The sequence below is a fragment of the Plectrocnemia conspersa genome, unplaced genomic scaffold (assembly GCF_051122295.1).
Source record: "Plectrocnemia conspersa isolate PC_06_02 unplaced genomic scaffold, ASM5112229v1 ptg000002l, whole genome shotgun sequence".
In the NCBI taxonomy this organism is placed as follows: domain Eukaryota; kingdom Metazoa; phylum Arthropoda; class Insecta; order Trichoptera; family Polycentropodidae; genus Plectrocnemia; species Plectrocnemia conspersa.
Window position 1 is genome coordinate 16,197,557 of NW_028277166.1, and position 26,013 is coordinate 16,223,569.

The following is a 26,013-nucleotide window of genomic DNA, read 5'->3' on the forward strand; positions in this document are numbered from 1 at the left end:
ATAAGAATACTCACGAAAATATGTCTGGATTTCTGCCTGAAGCCTTTGCCACAAGCAGGCTTGCACTTGGTCCACACAGACCATTCCGACACTTTGCAATCTTTAACCTCACCAGTTGGCTCTTGAGAGACGATAATCTGATTGTTGTCTTCTGTAAGAGGATTGCACAAGGCATCGTAACCACTTACAGAACCATCCCCTGTGATACCTGCTCCAGTTATTTCTCCAGATACAGGTGGTTTACAGAGAGTAAGACTGCCAGAGTCTATGTTCGTCGTTGGTACTGTGGATATTATTCATATAATAAAAACCTTATTCAAACACACGTGGTTAATTAAAAATACTAATACACAGTGAGCACTAAAATGCATTTTCAGTCAGTATAACTGATTAAAATATACTGTTTTATGTACAATAAAATAAATGGGCTATTGCTACTGTTAATACTTTTCAAATTTTGTTAAAAACACTTTTAATACATATATTTAAAATTATGGATAATTTAGAAATATTTTATAATAAAAATATATTATTTTCATATTAGTATAATAGTATTAAAAAAATTATTCCTGAAGTTGTTCTTGTAAAAATATAAAAAATATATTTAGTAAAGTAAATAATTACCAGCACGATAAACACCTGAAAGACCTGGGTTCAATTCCCATATTGACCCTAATGTTTTTCAATTTGCATTGTGTCTAGGAGATCGGAATTAGTGGCTACTTAATAATTATAATTACGATCAATCATAATTGATTATATTTTCATAATCTCACGAATGAATATCGTCATAAATAATTAAAACAAAATGGACCTTGGTCGTGCATTGTGATATCTATAGATTGTAAGATGTAATAAAATATATGTTACTGATTTGATCATTTTAGTCTAGTGATTCACTAATTACTATGTACTGATTATAGTCCATTAGGTTAACGCCTATCAATATACAACAAAAGATTTACAATTAATAAAAACATATTAGTACTTAACTATATTTTTGGCAAAGAGTTAAAATAGCGCAATTTATATATGTTGTTGAATTCACACATGTCTGTATTAGTTATTGTTTTTCTAGATATAAAAATACTTCACATATTTATTATTCATAAAAAATATAATTTACATAGAAAACATAATCTAATTTTAAATTCTAAAATGCATTTATCTACTCCCTTATGTACTACTACAAAATATTTATTTGATATACTAAATCTACTATTAATATGAAATATTTACATTTATGTACCTCTCTATAAACATAAAAAAAATATTTAAATAATTATTGCCTCTAACTTCGTGCGTTTTTGCGACTGTGTGTGTGTTTTTTTATATAAATTTTTATTTAATATTTGAACAACCTAGCTCAATTTTATTTTGTCATCCGTGAGATCAGGAAAATCAAAGAAAACCTAATCTGTAATGTTCGATCGGAATTATAATTATATAATATTCACTAATTATAATCTTTTAGCTACGATAAAAATCAGAAAACACTAGGGTTCATAGGTGTTAGGTATTAATACTTGACTTATCCATCGTAATGTTTATAATATTAGTCAAGAACTGTAGTATTGAATATAGAAGAATTGTAAAATTGACCCATTTTTATTATCATATATAGAGAAGAATTTATTAAATATTTTTTGATTTGCTCACTATGTATTTAATATTAGTTATTTGATGAGTGTTATTATATTAGTTATGCACGGCAAAGTCTTATCTCATACCGTAGAAAACGTCTGAGCCATCGTTTTGCATTGGTATATCATTTGCAGTCTTGTTATATATGTTACTGATTATATAGTTTTCATCCTCATTTATTTCACCGTCCTCTAACAGTTTCTCTATCCTTTCTAATTCTTCTACGCGAGCAGCGTCCAAAGGAATAATACAACACATTTATGACGTGGTACGAAATAGGCAATGTATTGATTTTTTCATATATATGCATGAAAAAGCGCAAAATAAATAGTTTACGATGGAGATTGTGTGCGAAATTTGCGTTAATTTATATAGGGATGAAAAAATTCCATCGAGGTGTGTGAAAAGGCGAACGAAATTGCTGTTTAATGGCATGCTAAAGGTTGGGTTAGTACGGCACGTCAGGAAACCTTTGTATGATCGACAGACACGCAAGCACTCTTGGACGTTCTCGAAGTTATTTCTGTTTCCTTTACAGCCGGTGTATCCGAAGGGTTCGCATTTTTTGGAGTTTATATCGAAGAACCACCGCCTTACGTAAGCTCTGCAAGGGCCAACCACTTTCGACTGGCTACATATACCTAATTGATTGGGCGTGCGAGATTATTAGTAGCTTTGTTAGTACCGCATGCGTCTGGTATGCAAAATAATGAATGGCACTTACGTCTGGAGTCTGCGGCGCTCACGTTACAATTAGTCTGAGTGCCATGACATGTCACCTCTTCAGACAGTTTGATACCGACGCAAGGGTCACCGCCGTCAGTGCTGTTGTTCTCATCCTCTTCTTCTTCCTCTTCGTCTTGCATTTCTTCATTGTCTTCCATGTTTTCTGCTTCATCTCCTATACCTCTTACGGCGAGCTGCAAATTAAAAATACATATAAACAAGGCTAAGTAAGTCACTTTTATGTAAAATAATAATTTATCGTAAAACATTTTAATTTTAATTAATTAACCATAAATCTGAAAAAATACATATTTATGTGGATACGTAGAGAACAGTTTCTTTAACCTAACCATCGCGTTTATTGTATGGCAGCTATATTGTAATTGTGTATTTCCGATTCCTTAGTCAGTTGTAAATAATAATAAAGTGCAGCCGATCTACATATGTATATAAAGTTAATATATTTCACGTAAATATTCGTAAGACCTTAATTAGTTTGCCTGGCGGTTATATTATTTTTGGTTTTGTAATCGTTTTTGGTTCAGTTCTGTCTAATATATTAATATTAATATTTTAAACGATAACCCCAACTACGATTTTATATATTTTTTATTATTATATGACATATACAGCTGTATTTAAAATTATTACTGTTACATATACTAATTGTAAATTGCCTTAAAACGTTCAATCGCAATTTTATTTGTATCTATCAGAAATATTTAGATATAGCATTTCAGGCAATATTAGTCAGACTTAAAATAAATAAATAACTGATTTAATTTAGATATATATTATTGTTTAAATACAATTGAACTTTATGCATATTGATTTTGTATGTAATTAATTGTAATTCCGGTTAAACAAATATTTAAATATTATTTTTAATTTCAATCTTTAAAAAACTATTGTTAAAAACGTACTCTGCTATTTTTGCTGTATAAATAATATTTTATTATTATTAAAAATCATATTTATTGTTTTGATGAAATCATATAAATACTTTTTGATATAAAAATGATTATGATAATATGAACATATATAAATATGATTAATTAAAAAACGTAATATATATGTAAATACTTACACTCCATGTGACTCGTTTCTTTGGTCTGATGGGCATCTTCTGATATATTTTCTGTCTACTTCTTATTCTAAAACCTATACCACATTCTGCTGTACACGGCGACCAATCAGACCATTCAGTAACTGGACAGTTTCTGGTATTGTCATCTTCACTGAAAAAATACGTTTATTTTTAATAAATCCATTTAATGAAATATTCAGGTAGCAATATACAATAATAAAACTACTGTGTTTTTGATGCATACAAAAAATTAATTTTTATAAATATTTCATGAATATATAATAAATAATATTTGGTATTTTATAACATGCGGAAATATAGGTAAACCTACATAAATTTATAAAAAGTGCATAAACTGTACTTAATCATGCAAAACATCAGTATTAATATATAAAAAATAATTACATTATCATATAAATTGTTCTTTTTCACTTTTTTACTCTCCATAAAAATATATAAATTGTGTAATGGCGTTAAAAGCCCCGCTCTTTGGGAAAACCATATTTTAAACAGGCTTGCGATTTTCTTAATTTTTAGAATAAAAAACTTTTTAATTAAAAATGTTCACAAGGTGCGAAAAATTATGGGCAATGATAAGCGAGCCGTTTAACTATTTAAAAAAAAGTTTAATTAAACCCACTAAAGGAGCGAGTTTTAACAAGTATTATCGCATAAGTACACAAGGAATAATCCTCAGTTAGCACACAATTAAGTTTAACATTGCGTATTTACATCGCGGAACAAAATAATACATAATATCATAGAAAAAAATAATAACAGCGTTTTCGCATAACTCAAACGGTTAACTGTATATCCGCCCGGTTTAACACTAATTTCAACCGTCCATTAATCAAACAAAGTCAATGTACAAGGCGGTCCATAAGTCACTTTTTTATTTGGTATTTTTCATACTAGATGTATGAATTTTAATATTTTATTCGAAAAAAAAAGATTTAAAGTTTAAAAAAAACCTTTGTTGTTTTGATGTGGTAACAATAATAGAGATGAAAAGAATCTTAATTTTTAGAAAAAAGTCTGAACGACTTATTTGCACACCGAATACAGAAGATTACATGAATTATGCATTTAAAACTATTACGTAAATTCTAAAAAGTACGGGGACATTTTACAGAATTTTACAAAGAAATTAAAACTAATGAGCATGAAAAAATATTATTTGCCAACAATTCTTTACCGCATATTTTAAATTACTATAATTTCAGATATATATATATATAGCTCTGTTATATTTATATTTATTGCTTTTACATCACTATGCCACTTAGCAAATTGAACCATATTTTTTATTAAGCAGCTTTAATGATACAAAAAGGTGTAATGTGTATTTAAAATAACCCAAAACAAATATCTAGTATTTATTAACATACACATCAGTATGACTTGTACCAGCGTTAGTAAAGTATGTTTGTAATCAGTAGTTTTTTTTCTGATTTACGTTGCTATTAAATATTTTTTCACGGTAAAAGCTTACTGTAATAATTATACCTAGTGATTCTTTATAACGATTCTGCGATATTTCTCGTATATTTTTCATGTATATTAACAATTAAAAAATCACAAACTAATGGAAATTATTAATAAATGGGTAAAAAATATTTTTCCGTGAAAAACCACGCGAATCAACTAAACTATAATTTTTGAAAAGCTTACAGAGAAAAGTATTATCACTGTAAACCATTATTCTCCACATAAATTAATTTTGCATGTTTTTTCATTTTTTCCTTTTTAATTTACCGGGTAAAATTGGTAAGATTGCAATATCACAATAATTTTTTATTTATAAAAATAAAAAATACAATTTGGAACGGTTTGGAATTCAGCAATGAAATAAAGTTTAATTAGCGATTTAGGTTACGTATCTTAATATTATGTACGAAATTCAATATTTAATCGTAATTTTAAATACTCTGCTTCCATATTTATTAAATAAAATATTTTCTCATTAGTATGCACGACGGAGCCCCAAGCTACAAAGAAAATTCCGTGAAAAAATATCCAAACCAATAACATTCCCCTTGTTTAATGGTTCGCGTTTTCTCTCGACTTAAATCACATTCATTATGTTTAAATGTTATTAAAAAATTAGGTTTATGTTTTAAAAAATCTTTTAGTAAATTAATATATTAAGAATAATAATCTCGAAAATAATAATTGCTTATTAACCTTATTTTTTAAATGTTATCTACTTTTAAATTTAATTAAATAAAATGTTTTTTATTATATATTACATATGTCATATGTCAGTGGATTTATTTTGTTGACATACAGTTTTGTGTTGTTTATTTAATATGTTGTGTAAAAATTGACATTTTTTTTCAATTAGCGTCTTTTGAAGAGGACCAGGGAATGCGAAGAGAGAAGCAGCAGCTTCTGCGATGTTTGATGTTCTAAAGTTGAGTCAACCTCCTCTTAGTTGTAGTCCAAATTTGAAATCTCTTAAGGAGCTAATGCTTTGAGCTTCGAAGTGAATGCTTAAGTGTAAATATCAGTAGGAGAAGTCTTTGAAAAAATCTTAGAGAAATTTTGACGAAATATCTGACAGAAAGTTATTAGACAAAGTGTCTTGAGTGATATTAAAAGTGCTTCTCGATTACCTGCTTTACGTATATAAATACGTAACGCAATGAGGGTATTTTGTTTTCCACCCCTTTTTGGTGGAACGACAAATTACAAAAAGGTGGTGAGTTTTTATAACAAATAGCCGTTAACCGCTAAAAGAGATTAGAAACGGCCATTTCAAAGGCAAATCCGAATGCACGCGTTATTTTTTCTCAACGCGACGAATATTTTAATCCTTACTAATTAATGGTGGGTACATTGTGAATATAAAAATATCTATACATTTATATAAAAATGGTTCCAAACTAGGTATTTGAAATAATTACATAATAATGTACGTTGCACATATATAATAACTAATATATTGTATATAATCTATAATATTACTAGCAACATAGATAAAATTAAAACAATATAAGTCTTACTTATATTGTTTTAAATTTGTCATATCTTTAATTATATAACTATTTCCAAGGAAAAATAAAGATCTGATGTTATTGAGTACATATTATAAAACTATATTTTAATTTACAGTTTTAGTTTATGTTAATTTTTATAATTTAATATATATATAATATTATTGACTATAAAATAAACAATTGCTAAGTTGAAGAAACATTCTATTTATGGGGTAATTTAAACATTATATTAACATAAAGATGTTGTAATATATTATGCGGCGAAGAATTGCGGGCGAATAATTTTAGACACCGATTTTAATACCTTGCATTATCGTGCTTTTCTCCGTAATAAATTTAAGATTTTTTTAATAATAGCATAAAAGGTAAAGTGACTTATGGATCATTCTGTATCCTATACCTTCTGTATACACGTGTATAATATATTTCACAGGGTAAAATCCCCGATTTGAGCATAGCCACCGGTGCGTAATATGATTAATTGGGTTGTTCGACAAATATATAGTAAATCCGATGTTGACTCTGCGGTCCTCGGTTAAAGTTTAACAGGCCAGGTAAATTACTAGATCATCAATCTCGCCCTTATCGGGGGATCAGCCTCGATTGGCTTTTATGAGCGACCTTGCTCAGAAATATCCATTACTCGGCGAAAATGCTAAAAATCGCGGCTAATGGACGCCTTTTCGGGGCCGGACTTTCGTAGTGGAGTTTTAATCTGATAAATAATAAAGTGCACTCCTCGGTCTACTTGGATAACAACTTCTAAACATGCAACGGCGATGCTGAAATTATTTTCAAAAAAGGGTCGATCCGTCTGCGTTTTATTACGTCTCGTACGGACGTAAAATATCCATCATCATAAACATTGCCCTTTTTATGGCACGAATTTTAAAAAATAAACAACCATCAAAGTAATGGACGATCCATGCTTTTGAAATTTATCAAAAAGTAGAAAAAAAATATTACGTGACGTAAAAAAATATTATTTACCTAAATTGGTTAATCAAAAAAGTTCGTATTCAGTACAGGAGATTTATTTGAATTTTTGTGTGATAAAATATCATATACCTAAGAATTTTTGCTCAATAGATATTTACGAAAACAACTTTTTAGATTTTTTTAATCTTCCTACCTTTACCATTATTGATTTTAGATTTAATATTATATAAAATATATGTTTCATTAAAATTAGTAAAAATATACATATGTATATAAATATATATAAATATACATATATATTACAAACAAATAACCAAGTCAACTCCACTGCAGTTTTTAGCTGTAGAGAGTATGAAGGATTTAATTCTGCCTCATTAAAATTATGGACATATATATGTTACAAACTATGAATCTAAAGATAGATGTAGTTTATATATAATACATTTATAACTAAAATAACGTTATTTTTATTTCTCACTACATATTTTTTCTTTGTGTTTTGTAAAAAAAAAACAGAATTTTAACATACAATATATTGATTGTATTTATTATAAAATATTGACATTTTATATTAGATCCATTTTTTTATATCAACATCAGTACCATTAAAGTCAGCCTGCGTGTTTATTGTATGTTTCTCAGGATCCAATGCGCGTAGAGTTTCCGATGTAAAAGTTTGTTACCCACATTTTATTTTAAAAGGGTTTTCTTGATATATTCGCACAGCTTAAGAACAAATATAAATATTACACGAACTTTTTTGATTACCTCATATAAAACATAAACAACTAATACAGTTTCTATAACATTCGTGGTAATACACATATATATATAAAGCTCTAACGAGCCTCACCCGTCCGGGTCGAAATCCGTGCAACTTTCGTCTTTCTGTATACACATTATCGTCTGTTGAAACACGGGTCGGTGGCTATAGCCCCGATGGCACTTCTTGAAAGCGCCTCTGTGTTTGTACTTTCTAGATCTCACTTGGTTACCCCGACCGCACTTTTCACTGCAGTCGGACCACGAAGACCATTGAGTCACAGCGCACGGACCCACCCTCTGCGCCGGATCCGGCTCGTACTCTGAAGGCACCCTACGATAACGAAATGTATATGATTGAGGTCGATACTCATCTATAGGTAGATATTGTGTAATTAAGTTAACCCACGAAACGAAAAGAATCGGTGAAAGGAAAACGCCTCCAATCGGTATCGACGGAGGTCCAATTCCATTAGCAGTAACCAACCCTTAAATAACACTAGTTTCGGCGCCCCTTGGGCGTAAAAAAAGGAAAATGGCCCTTAACGCTAGTGAATGACCGCTGGTTTGAGAAAAAGGCCGAACCGGAAGCCCACATTAAAAAAGCCGGGGGCCATTAGGAGAAAATTTGAAGTTATAGTCGATGCTGTAAATCTTTATTGCAGTTTACATTGGCCTTAGGCGCCGCTGAAAATAGCCTCTTCAAAAATACGCTCATTTTTATGCCGAATCGATACGCAATATTTATTTAAGAATATGGGAATTGTGATGTTGCTTATACAGAATCATTGTTGTTTTGAATTTACAACCAAAATATTATTTTTTAATTTATTTTATGAAGCACTTTCGACACATATTTTTTATTACAAAATTAAGAATACAGTTATATACATATTTTTATATTTATTTTTATTTAACAAGGGGAAACATACATTACTTTATAAATTAAATTACGAAGCTTAATGTGTTTATTTAACCTCTTAAGTTAATGAGAATTTTTATTTTATTACTTTTAGGCAAAATAAAGTATTTTTAAATATTTTACTAAGCAAAGATACTATTCTAAAAATAAAGATCTGGAGTTCCTGTGGACGTGGTTGATCTATGATCTATGGTCAATGACTATGGAGTGACATTCAAGCAGAGAAATAGATTTTCTATGCTTGGCTTCATTATACGGACCAAGTGTCACCTATATAATTTATTGCCGATTTACGTTCTGTACGATACGTTAGTTTGTAGCGTTTTCTAACATGTCTTCATTATTGAGAATCAAAGTGAAGCGAAGTACTTGTTGTTGGAGAGAGTTTGTAAAAAATGTCTGAGATATCTCGTCTCCATATTTCTATCCTAATGCGTTTTTGCTAGGAGCGTTAAAATAAAATTAATTTCACTTTTGGAGTAGCATTTAATCAATGAAGCGCATTTTAAGGTTGTTAAGGGGCGGTATTGACAACCCATAAATGCTCGGCAATTTTTCGAATGCGGGTTAGTGTCGTAATCGCGTCCCTAATTATTGCCCGTTTTTTTTTTTTTTTATAAAAGTTTATTTCTTAAATAGACATAGGTAAAATAGCATACAGATATATTAAATGCACAATACTGGTTCATAACCATTTACATTGTTTACAAATTGTTAAGTTATACAATAACATAAAAAGAATAATAAATTATACGAGAATATACTAAATTAAAGGAAAAATACATAAAACCTTTTACAAATTTAAAAAAAAAATCCAAAAAAAAAAAAAAAAAATATTTTGGAAAAGAATGAAGCAGATGAGAAAAACAAATTATACAAAATACATAATATACAAAATAAAACACATACAAAGGTAAATAAACCTAGCCCTGTAGACCTGAAACTGATGACACTGTGATGAGCTTAACTGCATCAAAGCAATATGTGCTTAGGCATTTTATGTTTGTATTTAAATTTAAGTTTTGCTTTGTCGTAATCACCGATTCTTGAAATTAGTGGGTTTGCGTGGTCTCGCGAGATTTTTTTATAGTATTTTTCGGTTTGATAATAACAATATTCTTTAATGGTAGGAATTAAATGTTTGGTGTGGAGTTTTTTAAGGTTAGTATAAAACGGTGTATTATAAATTATTTTTATGGCTTTATTTTGAATTACTTGAAGTTTATTAAAATTACTATTACTCGCGTTACTCCACACTGAACAAGCGTAAGTTAAAACAGGTCTGATTAATTGTCTATAGACTAGAATTTTATTTTTTATTGTAAGCGCACTTTTTCTATTAAATATTGATTTTAGAGCCGCAATGGCGCCGAGCCCTTTCGACCGGAGTTCAGTTATATGTTTATTGAATTTTAGTCTGGAGTCCAGGTGTATACCCAGATATTTAACGCTCGCTCTCCATTCAATGTTATGCCCTTGTTCACTTTTAATGGGTGCAGGCAAGGGTTGTCTACGTTTAGTGAATATTATTGCTTCTGTTTTGTCTTGATTAATTTTAATTCTCCATTTCATAAAATATTTTTTTAAGTTTTCAAGGGATTTTTGAAGTTTAACTGCAATAGGTTTAAGACCATAAGAACTAGTAAGGATTGCAGTGTCGTCAGCGTACATTGAGAGTTTAGTATTTTTTAACATTGGAATATCATTAGTATATAGAATGAAGAGAAACGGGCCAAGTATACTTCCTTGAGGAACACCAGCTGGTATTTTACGCGGTGTCGAAAATGTATTATTTAGCGAAACAACATAGCTTCGATTCTTCAGGTAAGACCGTAACATGTGAATAATGTAATAGGGAGTTTCATATTTTAAAAGTTTATACATTAATCCATCATGCCATACTGTATCAAAAGCCTTTTCCATATCTAATAATAAAAGACCAGAACTTTTTTTCATATTAAAATCGGCAGATATGTGCTCTGTTAATCTATTAAGTTGATGCGTAGTCGAGTGATTTTCGCGGAAACCAAATTGCTCATTAATGAGTTTGCTATTAAGAGATTCTTTTAATCGAGATAATATAATTTTTTCAAATAATTTGCTAAATGAGGGAAGTAAACTTATCGGGCGGTAGTTAATTGGTATGTTATCTGCTTTGCCAGGTTTTTTTATCGGATGAATTTTTGCCGTTTTCCAGATTATTGGGAAATATCCAAAAGATAAGCATGAATTAAAAATGTTATTTAAGTACTTAAAGCAAACAAAAGGAAGGTTTTTAATCAATATATTCTCTAATTTATCTATACCTGGAGCCTTTCTATTTGATAATCGTTTAACAATACTAAGAATTTCTGATATGCCGACTTGGTTAATGGATTTTTTATCTATTGGAGTTTTACTAATATCTTTAATTGCCCGGTCTACTTTATTTTGGGTTTTTTGGTCAATGTAATTTTGCGTAAGTTGATAAGATGTAGAAAATGTCTCAGCTAAAATCTCGACCTTCTCCTGAGTCGTGTTAGCTACGTTGTTTCCGGTTTTTAAAGGTGGTATATTTGAGTTTTTATTTTTAAGCGATTTCGTCATTCTCCATAAGGAATTATCTCCCGGTTTCAAAGCTTTTAGTTTACGCGACCACGAAGCGTTTTTGATGTTTTGAATTTGAACGCGAATTTCATCAGTTAGTTTGTTAATTAGAGTTTTAAGTTGGGGCGATTTATTTTTGTGCCATTGCTTTCTCATATTATTTTTAATTTTAATACGTTTAATTATTTCTGGGGTGAGTTCTATGTTATTCCAAATATTTTTACGCGACGGAATTGATGATATTTTGGCCTGCTCGATCACGGATGTTAAGTAATGAATATCATCGTCAATAGTTTTAGTGTCATTTGAGGTATAATTCTGTCGTTTAACCAATACCCGAGACTCTACTATGCTTCTGAATCGCTTCCAATCAGCCTTTGCATAATTGAAAACGACCTCAGACACCATCTCGACCTCACCGTCCAACGTAAAGAATACTGGAAGGTGGTCCGAGGACAGAGCCTGGATGCAGTGCATGTTTGAAATCCGGGAATTACCCTTGACCAACGTTATGTCCAGAATTGACGGAGTCGTGTGGTTGGTAGGATAATGCGTTGGGGATTTCGGAAAATTTACAGTAGTGTCCGTATCGTGTAAATAATCAAAGATTAATTTACCGGATCGATTCGCACCGGGGCAATCCCAATGCATGTGTCTCGCGTTAAAGTCTCCAGTTAATATCACGGATTCTCCAAGACGAAACACATCATCAAGGTCACCTCGAAGCAACCTGTCACCGGGAGAATTATACCCCGCGACAATTATTATTAATTTATTATCGTGTTTAATTTGTATCGCGACAGTTTCAAGATTAGTCGTGTTTGTTGTAATGCGCGCGTGTTTAATTGATTTTTTTACAAATATCGCGACCCCTCCGCCTGGCCTTGAGAGACGGTCCCTCCGGAGGCAGACAAAGTTCGGTATAAAAACGTTGACGTGTGGTTTGAGGTAAGATTCGGTGATTACGACAATATCAATTTTGTACTCACTGATCAGCAGTTTCAGTTCTCCAGTTTTATTTCGGAATCCGCGTGAATTCCACGTCAAAACGTTGAGCCCCACCTTAGAAGAGCACATCGAGATATTCGACCATCATCAAGGCGATCTCCATTTTGCTGGCACACTTTCCAGCCTTGGTCCTGATTTCTTGAAGGACGAGCAACATCCTGCGTAGCTCTGAAGTTGGCATTGTGTCTGAGAGGGGCTCCTCAGGCTGCCTGGTTTGGGGACGTTGTGGCGCCTTGTTTATTGGTGCCGGTGCGGCGCCAACCTGGGCGTTCCATGAAGTGGCTGATGAGATCACTGCTGGGGTGGTTGAGGTTTTTACCAACGCTGGTTTCGTTGGTTTCAGTGCAGGAAATTGCGCTTGCTCGAGGTTGAATATGTTGTTCGGCTGCGACGAGTGAACAGTGGGAGTCGGTCTCTGTTGTCTCTTCTGAGTTTTCTGTAGGTATTCTAACCTACGAGGGCAGTCCTTAAAATTGGCCGGATGGTCTCCTCCACAACCAGTGCAGATGGCGGGTGCTTCTCGGTCCTTCTTAGAGCACTCGTTCGTGGCGTGGTTTCCGGGGCATTTGACGCACCTGGGAGCTCGTTGACAATTTCTTGCAGCGTGGCCGAATTGTTGACACCTGAAACATTGCGTTAAATGCAACTTATTACGCTTGTACTTTTCAAGCGTGGCCTTGGTGAAGCAAACGTACCGGATGCTTCTTATAGTGCTCGTTGTTGTATTAGCCGGAAACTGGACAAGGTAGAGCCTAGAGTCTCCTTGTTTCTCGGTCTTGGTCTTCATTGCCGTCACCTTGACGACGCTAAGTCCTTGACGTTCGAGATCTGCGGCAATGTCTTCGGTGGGGACCTCTGGGAGCCCTCTCAGCACGGATTTCACTGTTTTATCGTCGTCGGCGGTGAATGTGTGAAAGGCGCGTTGGCCCTTCAGTCCATCCATTAACAACGCGCGTGCTTCAAACGACGCGCAAAGTACTGACACATTGCCACTTCCCGTGTATCGCAACGAGAAGTTCGATGTTTTTGTGATCGACTTAATTAAGTCGATCGTCTGGAGGTGTGTTCCCGTGATCTCTACGATCACAGGCGGTATCCTCTGCTGCTTCCTTTCGATCACTTCGGGAAGCTTTTCATACCTGTTTTGGCTCGTGGTCGGAGGCATCTTAGCATCCTGGGAAACTTTCGATGTCTTTTTGGGTACCTGCCACTCGTGGTCTGGCAGGCCTGAAGTTGATTGTGAGGCGTTTAGGTACGCCTTCAACGTTCCAAGAGAACGCTTGCGCGTCTGCGCCTTCTTCATGGCGCTGTCTTTGTAGCTAATTGCAGTGGGCGTGTCTATCGTTGCAGAACGGTAGCGGGGGTGTCCTTCGTACGATAACGGAGCGAAGCGCGAATGCGACCGCTCGCGTCAACAGCACAGAGTGGACTGATTATTGCCCGTTGAAAACACTCTTATTGTACGTGCCATCAAGCTTTTCAATGAGCTTGCCAAAACACGAGGATGTTTACGGCGATTGCTAAGAGGAAGAAAAAAATATTTGGGATGGATATATATTAAAAATTGTTATTTTATTTTCACGCGATATAATATTAAAAAAATACTTTTTTGTATTTACGTGATTTAATTCACGTTCATACGCGAATTAAATCACGTAAATACAAAAAATATTATTTAATATTTATATATATATTATAAACTATTATATTATAGCTATAGTAGAACGCTTAAGAAAAGCAGCAAACTGTAAAATTTGATTCATCATCGTTATATCACAGAGTAATCCTGAAAAAATTTAATTCAGCGAAGGATAAATTTAATCAAATATTTACTTATCGCTGCTCAATCGAGGAGTTTTTAAGTCGTTCTAATTCAAGGATTATACTATTGTATATAACATGCATTGGGTGGATAAAAAATATATTGCAAGACAATGGAAAAGTCATACCCTCGTCAAGTGTAATAAGAAAATAGATAAAATGAAAAGTTACACAATATGAATTCATGTTCATTGTTTTGGCGCTTATTATACTTAAAAAAATCGATAAATCAAAACTTATTTTAGATACATATTTTGAGAATATCAACCGATATTAACAAAATTGTTTAATTTGACAATTTATTATGGTAGATCTTATATGTATTGGATACATTGTGGTTTTAAATCTAGTAAAACAAATAGTGGTTTTAAATCTGGACTCCTGAAAGGCATTGATAAATGCATTATTGATCTTCACAATAAAGGCCATCTGCTAATGCTCAATTTAGATTTTAAGTACAAATAGTAGGTACAAAATATAATATAAGATTTTAAAAAATATTATTGCTGGCTCGATGGTCTGGAATCCCAGCAAGGCAAAGTACTTCTTGTTGTTAGAAAGGGTTCAGAGAAAATTCCTTAGATATCTCATCAGAATGCCAGCACTAGAATAATTGACATTTCTACGACATATTTTTCTATTTAAATTTACTGAATGTTTAGCATATATTTACATACATAAAATAAGTATTTTATTTTTATATTTATTTTTTTATATACATATGTATCAAATCGAAGCAACACCTTTTTAATATATGTTTATTTAAATCTATTATGTATATTTTGTATGTATAATGATATTTTACTAAGGCACCTCCGCCTTTGCACGTCTCCAGTTTTATTCGAACGTACTTGAAACGTCTGTAACGTGAAAAACATCTAATCAGAAACTTTATCCGGGCGTCTATCGGCAAATAACCGAGAAAAGTTTCTCGATTACAAGAAATCTAAAGAACAATCTGTTCTCATTTAGTACGTAAGAGTACGAACGAGTCAAGTCTACCGGCAGTGGTCCGACATAAAACTTTTACAAGGCATCAGAAAATCATTTAGGAAAAAAGTTTATTTCGGAGCCGCTTTCGTGCTAGAGCAAACAATTAGTTTTGGTGTAGTGTAGATAGCATAATAATGTAACAAACTATACTCGAGCGTTATTTTATACCCGGATTAAACACAAAACGAATAATTGATCCTGTGACGGCTTTATGAATATATAATTTGATAAATTATAGATACGAAGAGGTGCATTGAATTAATGATGAATTTTATGATGAAAATTAAACGCTGAAAATATATGGAGTGAAAGATAACCACATGACGTAATGTGTCACGGCTCAAATTTTGTTACAGGATACACTGATTGGTCTATGAATAATTTGAACTAGAACGTGTACAGCGTGTCTATAAAAACAAAACAGTTTAAATAATCATCGCCTGAAATCTATCTTAACTGTTTTAGATCCACTAATACAATTTACAGATATACAGCAATATAACTTCTAAAGTGCGGTCAACTTGTTAAACTATTCAAATTGATTTGAACGTATTTCAATTGTTAAACCGAAAGTTGAAAATTTAATGTCTTAACTACCTATTGAAGAAATATTTTAATAGTATCTTCAAAATTACTTAAGTATATAAATAAATTATATTTTAATAACATTTTAAACATTAATTTTAATTTTAATTGACTGTACATTAAATCAGATTTACTTTATTTTTTTTTTAATTAAATTATTCGGCAAAAATAATGTATTTCAATAGGGTAATAAAATATCAATCAATACGTTCAATATATTATTACTCTGTGATTAAATTCAGCTTTAAATTGTATTTTTTTTATTATTTGTAAAAAACATCTTAAGATCAGAATAGCGTATTTTGAAAGATTTTGATTGGTAACCCAGAAGTTGTGGGTTCTTTCCAACTCTACAGCTTCAACTTACATTTCTCTATATATGTATGTCATAATTTATATATGTTTAAAAAATAAGCTGTTGTCTGCAAAGTTTGTATTTGTCTTCGGCCTCAAAACCCAGAAATATACCTTAACCTTTATTATTTCAATAATATAAAACAAACTTCATTTAATTTTCTGAATATTGAGAAACTTACATAAATCTGAAGCAAATTAGAGTGAAATCGCATACGTAATAAAATTAGAAGATAAGCCAAAACCAAATTTGAAATTAACATTATAATATCATATTTATAACTATATGAATATTCAAGAACCAGCAGTAAAGATATTTGTCAAAGTTAATTTTTTTTAAATAATATAAATAAAACTGGATAAACATTTATTTATAAGAAGTTTTCTAATATTTATTGCATCATTCAAGTATTAGTGTTTTAATATTAAATAACTTTATAATTAAATATAGTCACTGAAAAAGTTTCTTTAACTCTGTTATTAATGAATGCTGCTTCAATATTATGCTTTCATCCGATAAAGTTCAGATTTCCAGTTTGAGCTTTGAAAACTTTTTCAGTTTTTAAAACTCTATGTTATATACAATATACCTGTTTACGAAATAATTTTGTTAATAAATGATAAAATATCACATAAATAAATAAGTATATTTATATATTATTTGTATATATAAACAATTTTCATTGACACTTAAATTTTTGTGGCATACATTATTTTTCTCGAAAGTATTTATATTGCCAATACCAAAATCAAATGCTACTGAGACAAGCGTTATTTTTGCACCCTCTTAAATCAACGCCTTAGGCATTTGCTGCCAAGATAACCCACCATAGGTACGTATTACACAAGTGTATGTATGTATAATACTTACTTGCAATGCCTTCTTGGTCCCCAACATGTTTCACGCAAAGTCAATGGAACATTACAAGCTGAACTATCCGCCTCTCCTGAATTTCTGTAGTTTCTATGTCTGTACTTCTTTCCTTTTCCGCACGTGACCGTGCAAGGTGTCCATGGACCCCAGCCGCTAACTGCGCAAGGGTCTGCTGACCCTGTGGAATCGGTACCTGAAAGCAATACAAAATTTAATTGAATATCAATTTGTAATAACGAACTGTTTAGTGTCATCTATGTCATTGTTAAAGTTATTCAGAGGTGAAGAATAAAATAAAAGATTACATATAAATTAAATAGCAACTTAAAATCTTAAGTATATGTATATAAACATACATGTATTTCAACATAGATAAGTATCAATAAACATTGCTGAGATAATTATCTGCTATTTTTATCAGTCAATGAACTAAAAATAATTTAGATAAAATATGTGTAACTGTTTCGACCGAACCTGATGTATGGGAAGATATGAATTCTAGAGTTGTTGTGCATATGTAAAATATAACTCTGTTATTGAAATATAAATTCATCGTATGTTTGATACAAACATATATAAAAAATCTCATGTGCTGTCCTTTGAATCTATGAATTGAATGGATCGTCAAACATTTTCCCTGCTCAAATTTGCTAATAAACATTGACTAGATACCGGCCCCGGATAAATCTAATTTCAAAGGCAAACACGCGATACGTCAGGTACGGAACGAAGCTTTGAATATAAAATTAGGAAGCGTGCGACAGGTTCCTGTCGAGGTATTAATGGCCTATTCGGGGCACGTATCTCCGGATCAAATCGACACAATCAGGCTCGTGTCGCGGGGGCGAAACGCTATCTCCGTGCGGGCGTATCTCCGGGGTTTGGCCTCGACCGGCGTTAAAACCTCGGTTAACTGCCGAAACCGGATGTCCGTTCTCGAGACCTTTGCCTCTCTTTTGAGCCAAAAAGACCCGCCCGTTTGCCCTGATTGCCGGCAGATTTGAACGCATGCCCTATTAAACGCTGTCATTGGCCTTGTTTCGGAGTTTAAACCGAAAATGGGTTTCCGGACAGTGAAAAGGGTACTATAAGAACAGTCTGCGAAAAAGATAACTGCCAGCAAAAAAATAAAAGTGAAAAGAAAACTCTACTCGAGTATGGACGTATACGTGTTTTTATGTTCGGTCGTCAACGGTTGTAATAAAATGGAGCGGTTTGGGGAAACTGAGGGTGAAATTTGAATCTGTATTTTTAGACGCGTTTATTTGATAATATTACTTGTTTATAGTAATTCTCATAAATTGTAATAATAATTAGTTACACAAAAAACGAACGATATTTGTAACAAAAAAAATATCCTGTTAAATATAATACTTTATACTAGAAAAAAAAAATTCAAACAATTTTTTTAATAATAAAAAAAAAAATATTATTGACTTCAGTTAACTCTAAAAATCTTCAACCAGATAAAAAAATATTTTTTCAGGAAATTCAAATCAATTTTACAAATAAAAAGATGCACACGCTTTAATTAATATTGAATAAATTAGCTTTGAGTTGAAAATAACATGAGATTTATAGATCATATGTCAAACGCTAAAGGAAATAAGAAAGTATCAGTTAGCCGTTCGATTATTTTAAAGATACTCAGGAAATACGAAACAAGACGTCACGATACAGTGATAATACTATCCAATTTCAGATATTCTGGTACACATACACCTTGATGTTCATTTTAATTTAAATACTAAAATATTATAACTAGTGATAAGTATTTTTTTATATAGTCAGACAACTGAAATACATCACTATGTTTTTGCGACAAAATTAATTTAAATTGCTGTAAAAACATTTTACAAAAAAAAATATTTTGCATTAAATTAAAGCTGACTTTAGTGCTTTATTATATAAATATTTATATTATTGATAAATATGTACTATTTATGTATTTTAAATTTATAAATATTTTAAATAAAAAAAAATATTGTGACATAAAAATGATACAATGAAACAGTGAAAGATAATAAGATTATAGTTATTTGTTGTATATAGCAATATAAATATTCGCTATTATAAAAAATCAAAGATGTTATAACAAATCTAATCCTAATAGAATCAAATGATACATAATCTACATCACTAAAATTAAATTAAAATACATAAGATATATTTTGTAGCGATTTGTTTACCAAAAATATGTCGGGTTCATCAATTTTAAACCACATTTTCGTTTAAAATTTCAAGGATTTACTAATTATAATAAATAAAGTCAAGTCGGTATATGATAAGGCATTTTATCCGTCTAAGAAAAATAGGTTTCTTGGTTTAAATGAGACAGCACCGTGGAAAACTTCATAACAACTATACGTTTAGATTTTATTTCGAAAAAGATGTTCCTAATTTGCTCCAGTGGCCAACGGAAATATGTCTAAAATAACTCGATACCTTTCTGTAAATAGTCATCTTACCAAAAAAAGTGCGGAAAACGAAAAACGCGGGCAACCAAAAATCAAATAAACATATTTGCGAATTCTTCTACTGACGTGAACACTTGAACTTCCACTTCAAAGTTTGAGGCATCCGAACTTTGAGAGCTCTTTAACCTAGATGTCAATAAATCGCAGAAGCTGCCGCTTCTCTCTTCGCAACCGCTGGTCTAGCCAGAACAAACCAACTTCGGAGACGCCTGGAGCCTACAGACGCATCCACGTAAAACATTTCTCAATTGTTTTACAAAGATTTATATATAACAATCTTTGTCTTAACAAAATCAACCTCTTGATCTTAAGGTCTGATAAAAAATCAATATATACGTTAATTGAAATATTCTATATTATATTATATATTTTATAAAAAAATAAAAATCGACAGTATCTAAAATACGAAACTTACTATTTATTCTATGATATTATGCAATATTTATGGTATTTTTTATTTCTGTACAAATCAAGTTTAATGTTCGACGAGGAAAAGTATGTCTAAAAATAAATTGTAAGAGTAATAAATATATTAGAAACATTATGCGAGAAATTTGATTGTCCCAAATTTTTTAAGACCTATTGTTAATTTTGCTTTGAAGAATGTTAATATTTATATTATAAAATAATAAAGTTTAATAAATACTTCAATTTGTGATTTAAAGTATCAGTCATTAAAATAATAATAATAATATTAAAGTATTCTAATAAATAATTTTTATTTATTATTATTATTTGATTGTTTTGGAATGCTTGTACATATTTTCATCTCTGAATAAAATGAATTATAATATTTTATTAATGTGAATCTTTATTTATAAATAGATATCCCTTAAAATAGATTATTGACTTATTCGGTACTATTAATAATAAATATATTATATTTATTCAATATATATATACTATTAATTACGACAAATTATATATTTTTTTGAATTATATTATTACATCTCTATAGGAATAAATGAAAGGGATTAAAATTCAGACTTATTTCGGAAATAAGTTATACATATTACCACCCTTTATAGAATTCTCCATTTACTTGTTCAAATGTATATCGTTATTTATAATTAAATATACCTTAAAATAGATTATAAATGTAGATTTATTTATTAAATTCCACAAATTCTCTCACAATTGACTATATTTACATCTTTATTGATTTGTAATTTTAATTCGTAACTGATTTAATTGCGAATTCTGAATTAAAAATACAATTTTTGTACAGTATACAAAATAAGTATGCACGTCACTGAAATATAAATGTGTATTTTATTTCTATAGTATCTTATATTATGTATAAACTTCCAACAGTATTATTTGAAAAAAACTCATTCATATAATTCGCAAAAAATGCACTTTGCTGTTTCACATTATTTTGATCGTACAATATAAATAATAAAAGTCTTATTTTTAAGCCTTGTGACATATTAAATGACAAGTTTGCTTTAATACCCACTTGATGTATTATATAATATATAACAAGAAAAATATTTTATCGGTGTAATATTATACGATATTCTAAGCCTCGGACACAATCGTAAATCTTACTCTTATATAAACAACAATAAAATTTAAAATATTATAGTATATAGAGATATATTTTTACGGTACAATGCCCACTGACCTGGGATTCGCCGGATCTCAAAGATAAATCCTTCACGAATGGTTGTCACGAGAAGATATACCACCCCGGGCTAGGGTTTAGACAGCAGTATGTACCACGATAAAAGAGCTTAGATGTTTAGATTATCTTAAAGTTAATGTTAAATATCTTCGTAAGATAGATATAATTTTTAAATTATTTTGGTATAGAGAAATTATAATTGTAGTAAAACCGCCATTTATTCGGATCAATACTAGGATGGTGATAATTTGAGAACGGTATGGTTCGTTGGACCGTAATGGTCGGCAGGTTTACTATGCTAGACTCTAAATGACCGACAAAATGTGTCAGGAGGGTTTAAAAGGAAATTCGAGAGAGTAAGTTGCAAAAACGATGCAATTGTGAAGCAATTGCTGAAGGTAATGGAGTAGAGCTTTGCTTTTATATAATGCTATATTTTATACTAGATTTTTTTGAAAGCTGAATTTAATTATTAGTAAAAATGAACTGTATAAAAAAATACTATATAAACAATATTAGAAAAAAGCTAATAATAAAATTCAACAATTTTTTTATTATATTATATTTTCTAGACAGTGCCTTATGATTTTAAATTATTTATATTATATTATATACAACTAACTGTCTTATTAAATTATAAAATTAAGGGATTTGCGGACGATATACTGATATAATGATAAAATATTATAAATTAAGTCGTTGAAGGAAAACTTGAGTCACATTGAAAAGTGGTCGATAAATAATGAATTAAAGTTACACATGCAAAAGACGTTAGATTAAAATAGAAGAATTTAATTAAGGTAAAGTTATATTTAAGCATTAGGAAGCAAATTTAGATGTACATCGATTTTTGGGGTTAAAATACATATATTTCTAATCCAAGACAGTAAACTTATTTTTCTACTGTTTTTAATTATTACATATTATTAAAAAAATATTATTTCATATATAAATACTTAACATATTATGTAATGGAATTATTTACCACTTTGTTAACGATATTCTATAATATACATTTATATTTAATAATTATAGATAAAGTATTGTTATATATGCCCTTTTTTTAATTGTAATTAATTCGCTAATACAAAGTACTCCTAAGACATTTTTTTTATATTATAAATATATTATATACACAATAATAGAGGGCTTAACTTACATTTTAAGTTATTTAAGAAAAGTTGAAATCATTTTAATATTAAATTATCGGTGGAATGTTTGCCAAGTTTATTAATATACTTGTGTAAAATCGACGCACAAGCAAATTACTTACTCAAAATGACATTTAAGAGGCAGAAATTTGTTACATAAATCCATGTAAAAAATATTTATCGCGAAAATTTGTAGATATCGTCTTTTGGTCCATTTTAATAATTTCTTTCTTAAGTCAAAAACGGTGTCCGAAAAGTTTGTTCAAAGTTTGGCGATAAACGAAAAAGTTTACGTCATTATTCATATCGAAGCATCTTGTGTATTTCTCTTCACTCTACTGGTTAATGAAATGTGCAATTTTAAATTATTTGTTCTTGGAGTGAGTAATATTTTGTAATAATTACATTAAGTAATCCCAAAATAAATATCGTTTCTATTAAATTTGAGTTTTAACAATCAATCATGCTTTGATTTTATATTTTATTATTTCTGTGTAAAACGATTGACACAAAATTGTATTATAAAAAATTGCAATATTGCTAAGTAACTAAACCGGTCCGATTCAACATTAGAAAAAAGAGGGGCCATCGAAATATTTTGAATCAATGTCTCCAGCATTTTATACTAATGGAATAAAAAAATGCTCGAGAGGTGAGAGAAAGTTACATTTAAAGCAACATTCATTTCGGGTTAAATATAATAATAATATGATAAACTAATAAATATATTATATTTAAACTTATTTTACAGTTGGTGTATTATACAAAAATAAGTATGAATGTTCATCGCCATTACCACACTCTCCGGAAGCTCGGATTTCTCGTTTATTTTTTTGTGTTGTTAATTTCCTAAAAAAAATTTAATATCCGTTATCGGTGAGGGTTACGAAGAAAGATGAGAGAATTTAAGTCGCTAAGCAAACAAAAAATTGCTACACAACCGCAGCTCACGTACGATACGGTCAGATAATAAAGACTTACTTTATTCACGACGAGAAATAATTTCACACATTTTTCTCGTCGTCGAGGAGAAAATTAAAAAAAAGTCATTTTTCTCACCAGAGGCGTTTATGTGTCGAGACGTTCTTTTTCCGGGCATTGTTAATTAATTGGATCGTAAAAATGAAAGATCGGCTCGATAAATGTGGAGAGCTTTCAACTGAATTTACACCGTAAGACTCCTAGGGGTTTAAAATAAACGTTTAAATGTTTAATCCTGAGTTTCACGTTACACGGATCGAGAAAGCGAGAGAAACAAATAACGCGTGTACTAATTAAAACCAGATTAATTTTTGAGCAAACCAATTTTCTTGGGGATGTATTTAATTTTTAGACAATGAGCCTCCTTGGTAAACGTTTACGATCTAAATTGATGTGTAAAAATATTGCTGTATTCAAAACACAACAAATTACAAACACAACTAATGAGGCAATGGAAATAAATAAAGGTTTGCAAGCAAAAGTTACTCTTTTTTAATAAAGGTTTCTCGTAATAGAATATAAAATTCCAGAAAGTATTATAAAAGCGTTTTATTTTCACATTTACTACATTTTTCATTGAAATCATATTTTTTCCATCATTGAGGATTGTGGCTCAAACACCAAAGAAGTGTACAATTTGTCTGGGGGAAAATTCCGAGATAAATTGTACACTTTTATCCCGTTAAATATATTTTATTTGGAGATTTTTTGTACATTTTATTTATTAACTCATAACGCTATTATAAGTTTCGTAATAAATTTAAATTATAAATATTAGCGTATTTAGTTTATTTAGCGTGTAAACAATTTTTTAATTTCAATATTATTGAAGTGCTGCTCTTTTTTGTTACCAAATAACATTTTTTCCGTCGCTTATAAAATTCATATAATTTTTAAAAGATTTTATGTTTTAACGGATGGATATTTTATTTAGTTTTACCTCTACATGTAAAGCACAGAAAATTTACATTTTTTAATAAATATGAAACGAAATTTTTAGTGAAAAAAGTCTGTGGAAAGCTTTCATACATCTTTGCTATCCGCTGATACTCACTGGGGGGGGGGGGGTTATTATTTTAATAATAATGTAGTTCTTAGATTAACAAAGCAAAGATACGGCCGATTAAATTAGTTTAAAAAAACATCAACAATTTTTGCAATTAAAATATCTCTAATAAAGTATGCATATTTTTAAACATATGGCACAGAACTACCCTTTCTTATGCAGTAGAAAAAAAATATTTTTAAATATTCGTAATTATTAAATTTTTACCAAAAAAAGGTTTTGAAAATTGTTAAGAATGAGATTTTTTGTGTAGTCATTTTTCTTAAAATTAAAAAAGTATTTTTTTAAAAATTAATTTATGATAATTTGCGTTGTTAAAATTTATACAATCATGAAATTCATTCGCAAAAATCTGAAAAAAAATAATAATATTTTTTTTGTTGAACCTGAATATTTTTAGCATTAATACAGTTTGTGTATTTTTTTATTATGTATCGTTCAGACAAAAATCTCGCAAATTAAAACAACACTAATAAAACGGCCCTGGCAAAAAAGTTTCAACTAAATAAATAGCGTCATCAAAAATTTTTTAATATTTCAATTTTTAATCATAGAATTTAATTTTTTTAAGCACGTTACATCGTATTTTGTCAACGGTTTTTTTAATCGATTGTTTTAGTTGAAGCAATTTTTCGTAAGAGTTGCTTTGTCCTATGGTATTGTAATATACTACATATAAATATGTTATAACTTTGTACATATAAATATGTTAGATAGACAAAGACTCGCTTTAATTTGTAAACTCATATCATGTGATAGTTATAGGTTATGCAATACATTTTGAGTTTTAATGAGTACCATTATTACGTATTCAGAGTGAGCCTCAAGCCTCCCTAGTAGTTTCTACGTTTTTTTACAAATCTGAGATTTTATTACGAATTAATTTAGCCTTTATAAACAAAAATATTATGTCGTTATAAATGTCACTGTATATGAAAATAACGGTCCGTATTTAACAGAAAAATTTCAGTTCATTTAACAGATTTAATAAAACATTTTGTGTTTTTATGAATCACCACATTCAACATAAATTATCACAAAGCCGATTTTAATGCAGGAAATTGCTAAAATTTCCACTTAACTTCACAATGAATTTTACATAAACGCACAGTAGCGTCCAAAAAGCGTTTATTAAATATTTATTTAACCACGTGGTTAATGTACAGTTCCGATACGGCCCACATGCTCTGCTTTACAGCGACATAAATAAAATTTTCTTTGTTTGTAAACGTCGTAAAGGTCATGCACTAAATATATATTATGTACGAAGCAAACTGAAAATTGTGTACGTAAAGTTTGCCGTCTACGGGGGGGTTGTTTCGGCAATGTCCTCCATCAAATTTATGTCTCTTTTATCTGACGCTAAAAATCCATATTTTTTTATGTGCGTCAAGATAACAATTTTAATTTA

At 30.3% G+C, this 26,013-nt stretch overlaps 2 protein-coding genes and 1 long non-coding RNA gene across 5 annotated transcripts in view; 1 reads left to right on the plus strand and 2 right to left on the minus strand.

The window, feature by feature from the left end:
• The window catches only part of LOC148237850 (uncharacterized), a 252,044-nt gene that overhangs the window by 25,431 nt on the left and 200,600 nt on the right, over positions 1 to 26,013 (plus strand). The window lies entirely within an intron of this gene.
• Positions 1 to 26,013, minus strand: part of LOC148237852 (spondin-1-like) — a 158,359-nt gene that overhangs the window by 3,183 nt on the left and 129,163 nt on the right. The window contains exons 8-12 of one of the 3 annotated variants that reach the window (XM_088205727.1): positions 17,298 to 17,493; positions 3,458 to 3,608; positions 2,369 to 2,564; positions 2,115 to 2,285; positions 1,683 to 1,865 (exon numbers count right to left, since the gene is read on the minus strand). In XM_088205727.1, coding sequence (XP_088061853.1) covers positions 1,720 to 1,865; positions 2,115 to 2,285; positions 2,369 to 2,564; positions 3,458 to 3,608; positions 17,298 to 17,493 — 860 coding nt within the window. In that variant the 3' untranslated portion in view covers positions 1,683 to 1,719. Of the gene's footprint in view, positions 1 to 14; positions 284 to 1,682; positions 2,286 to 2,368; positions 2,565 to 3,457; positions 3,609 to 17,297; positions 17,494 to 26,013 lie in introns of those variants that run through there. The other 2 variants (XM_088205724.1, XM_088205725.1) reach the window with 2 other exon arrangements.
• Positions 10,387 to 14,102, minus strand: LOC148237853 (uncharacterized). Its single transcript, XM_088205728.1, has 2 exons — positions 13,369 to 14,102; positions 10,387 to 13,296 (listed from the first exon to the last, which is right to left on the minus strand). The coding sequence occupies exons 1-2, from the start codon at positions 13,974 to 13,976 to the stop codon at positions 12,729 to 12,731; spliced, it is 1,176 nt and encodes a 391-aa protein (XP_088061854.1). The 5' UTR covers positions 13,977 to 14,102; the 3' UTR covers positions 10,387 to 12,728.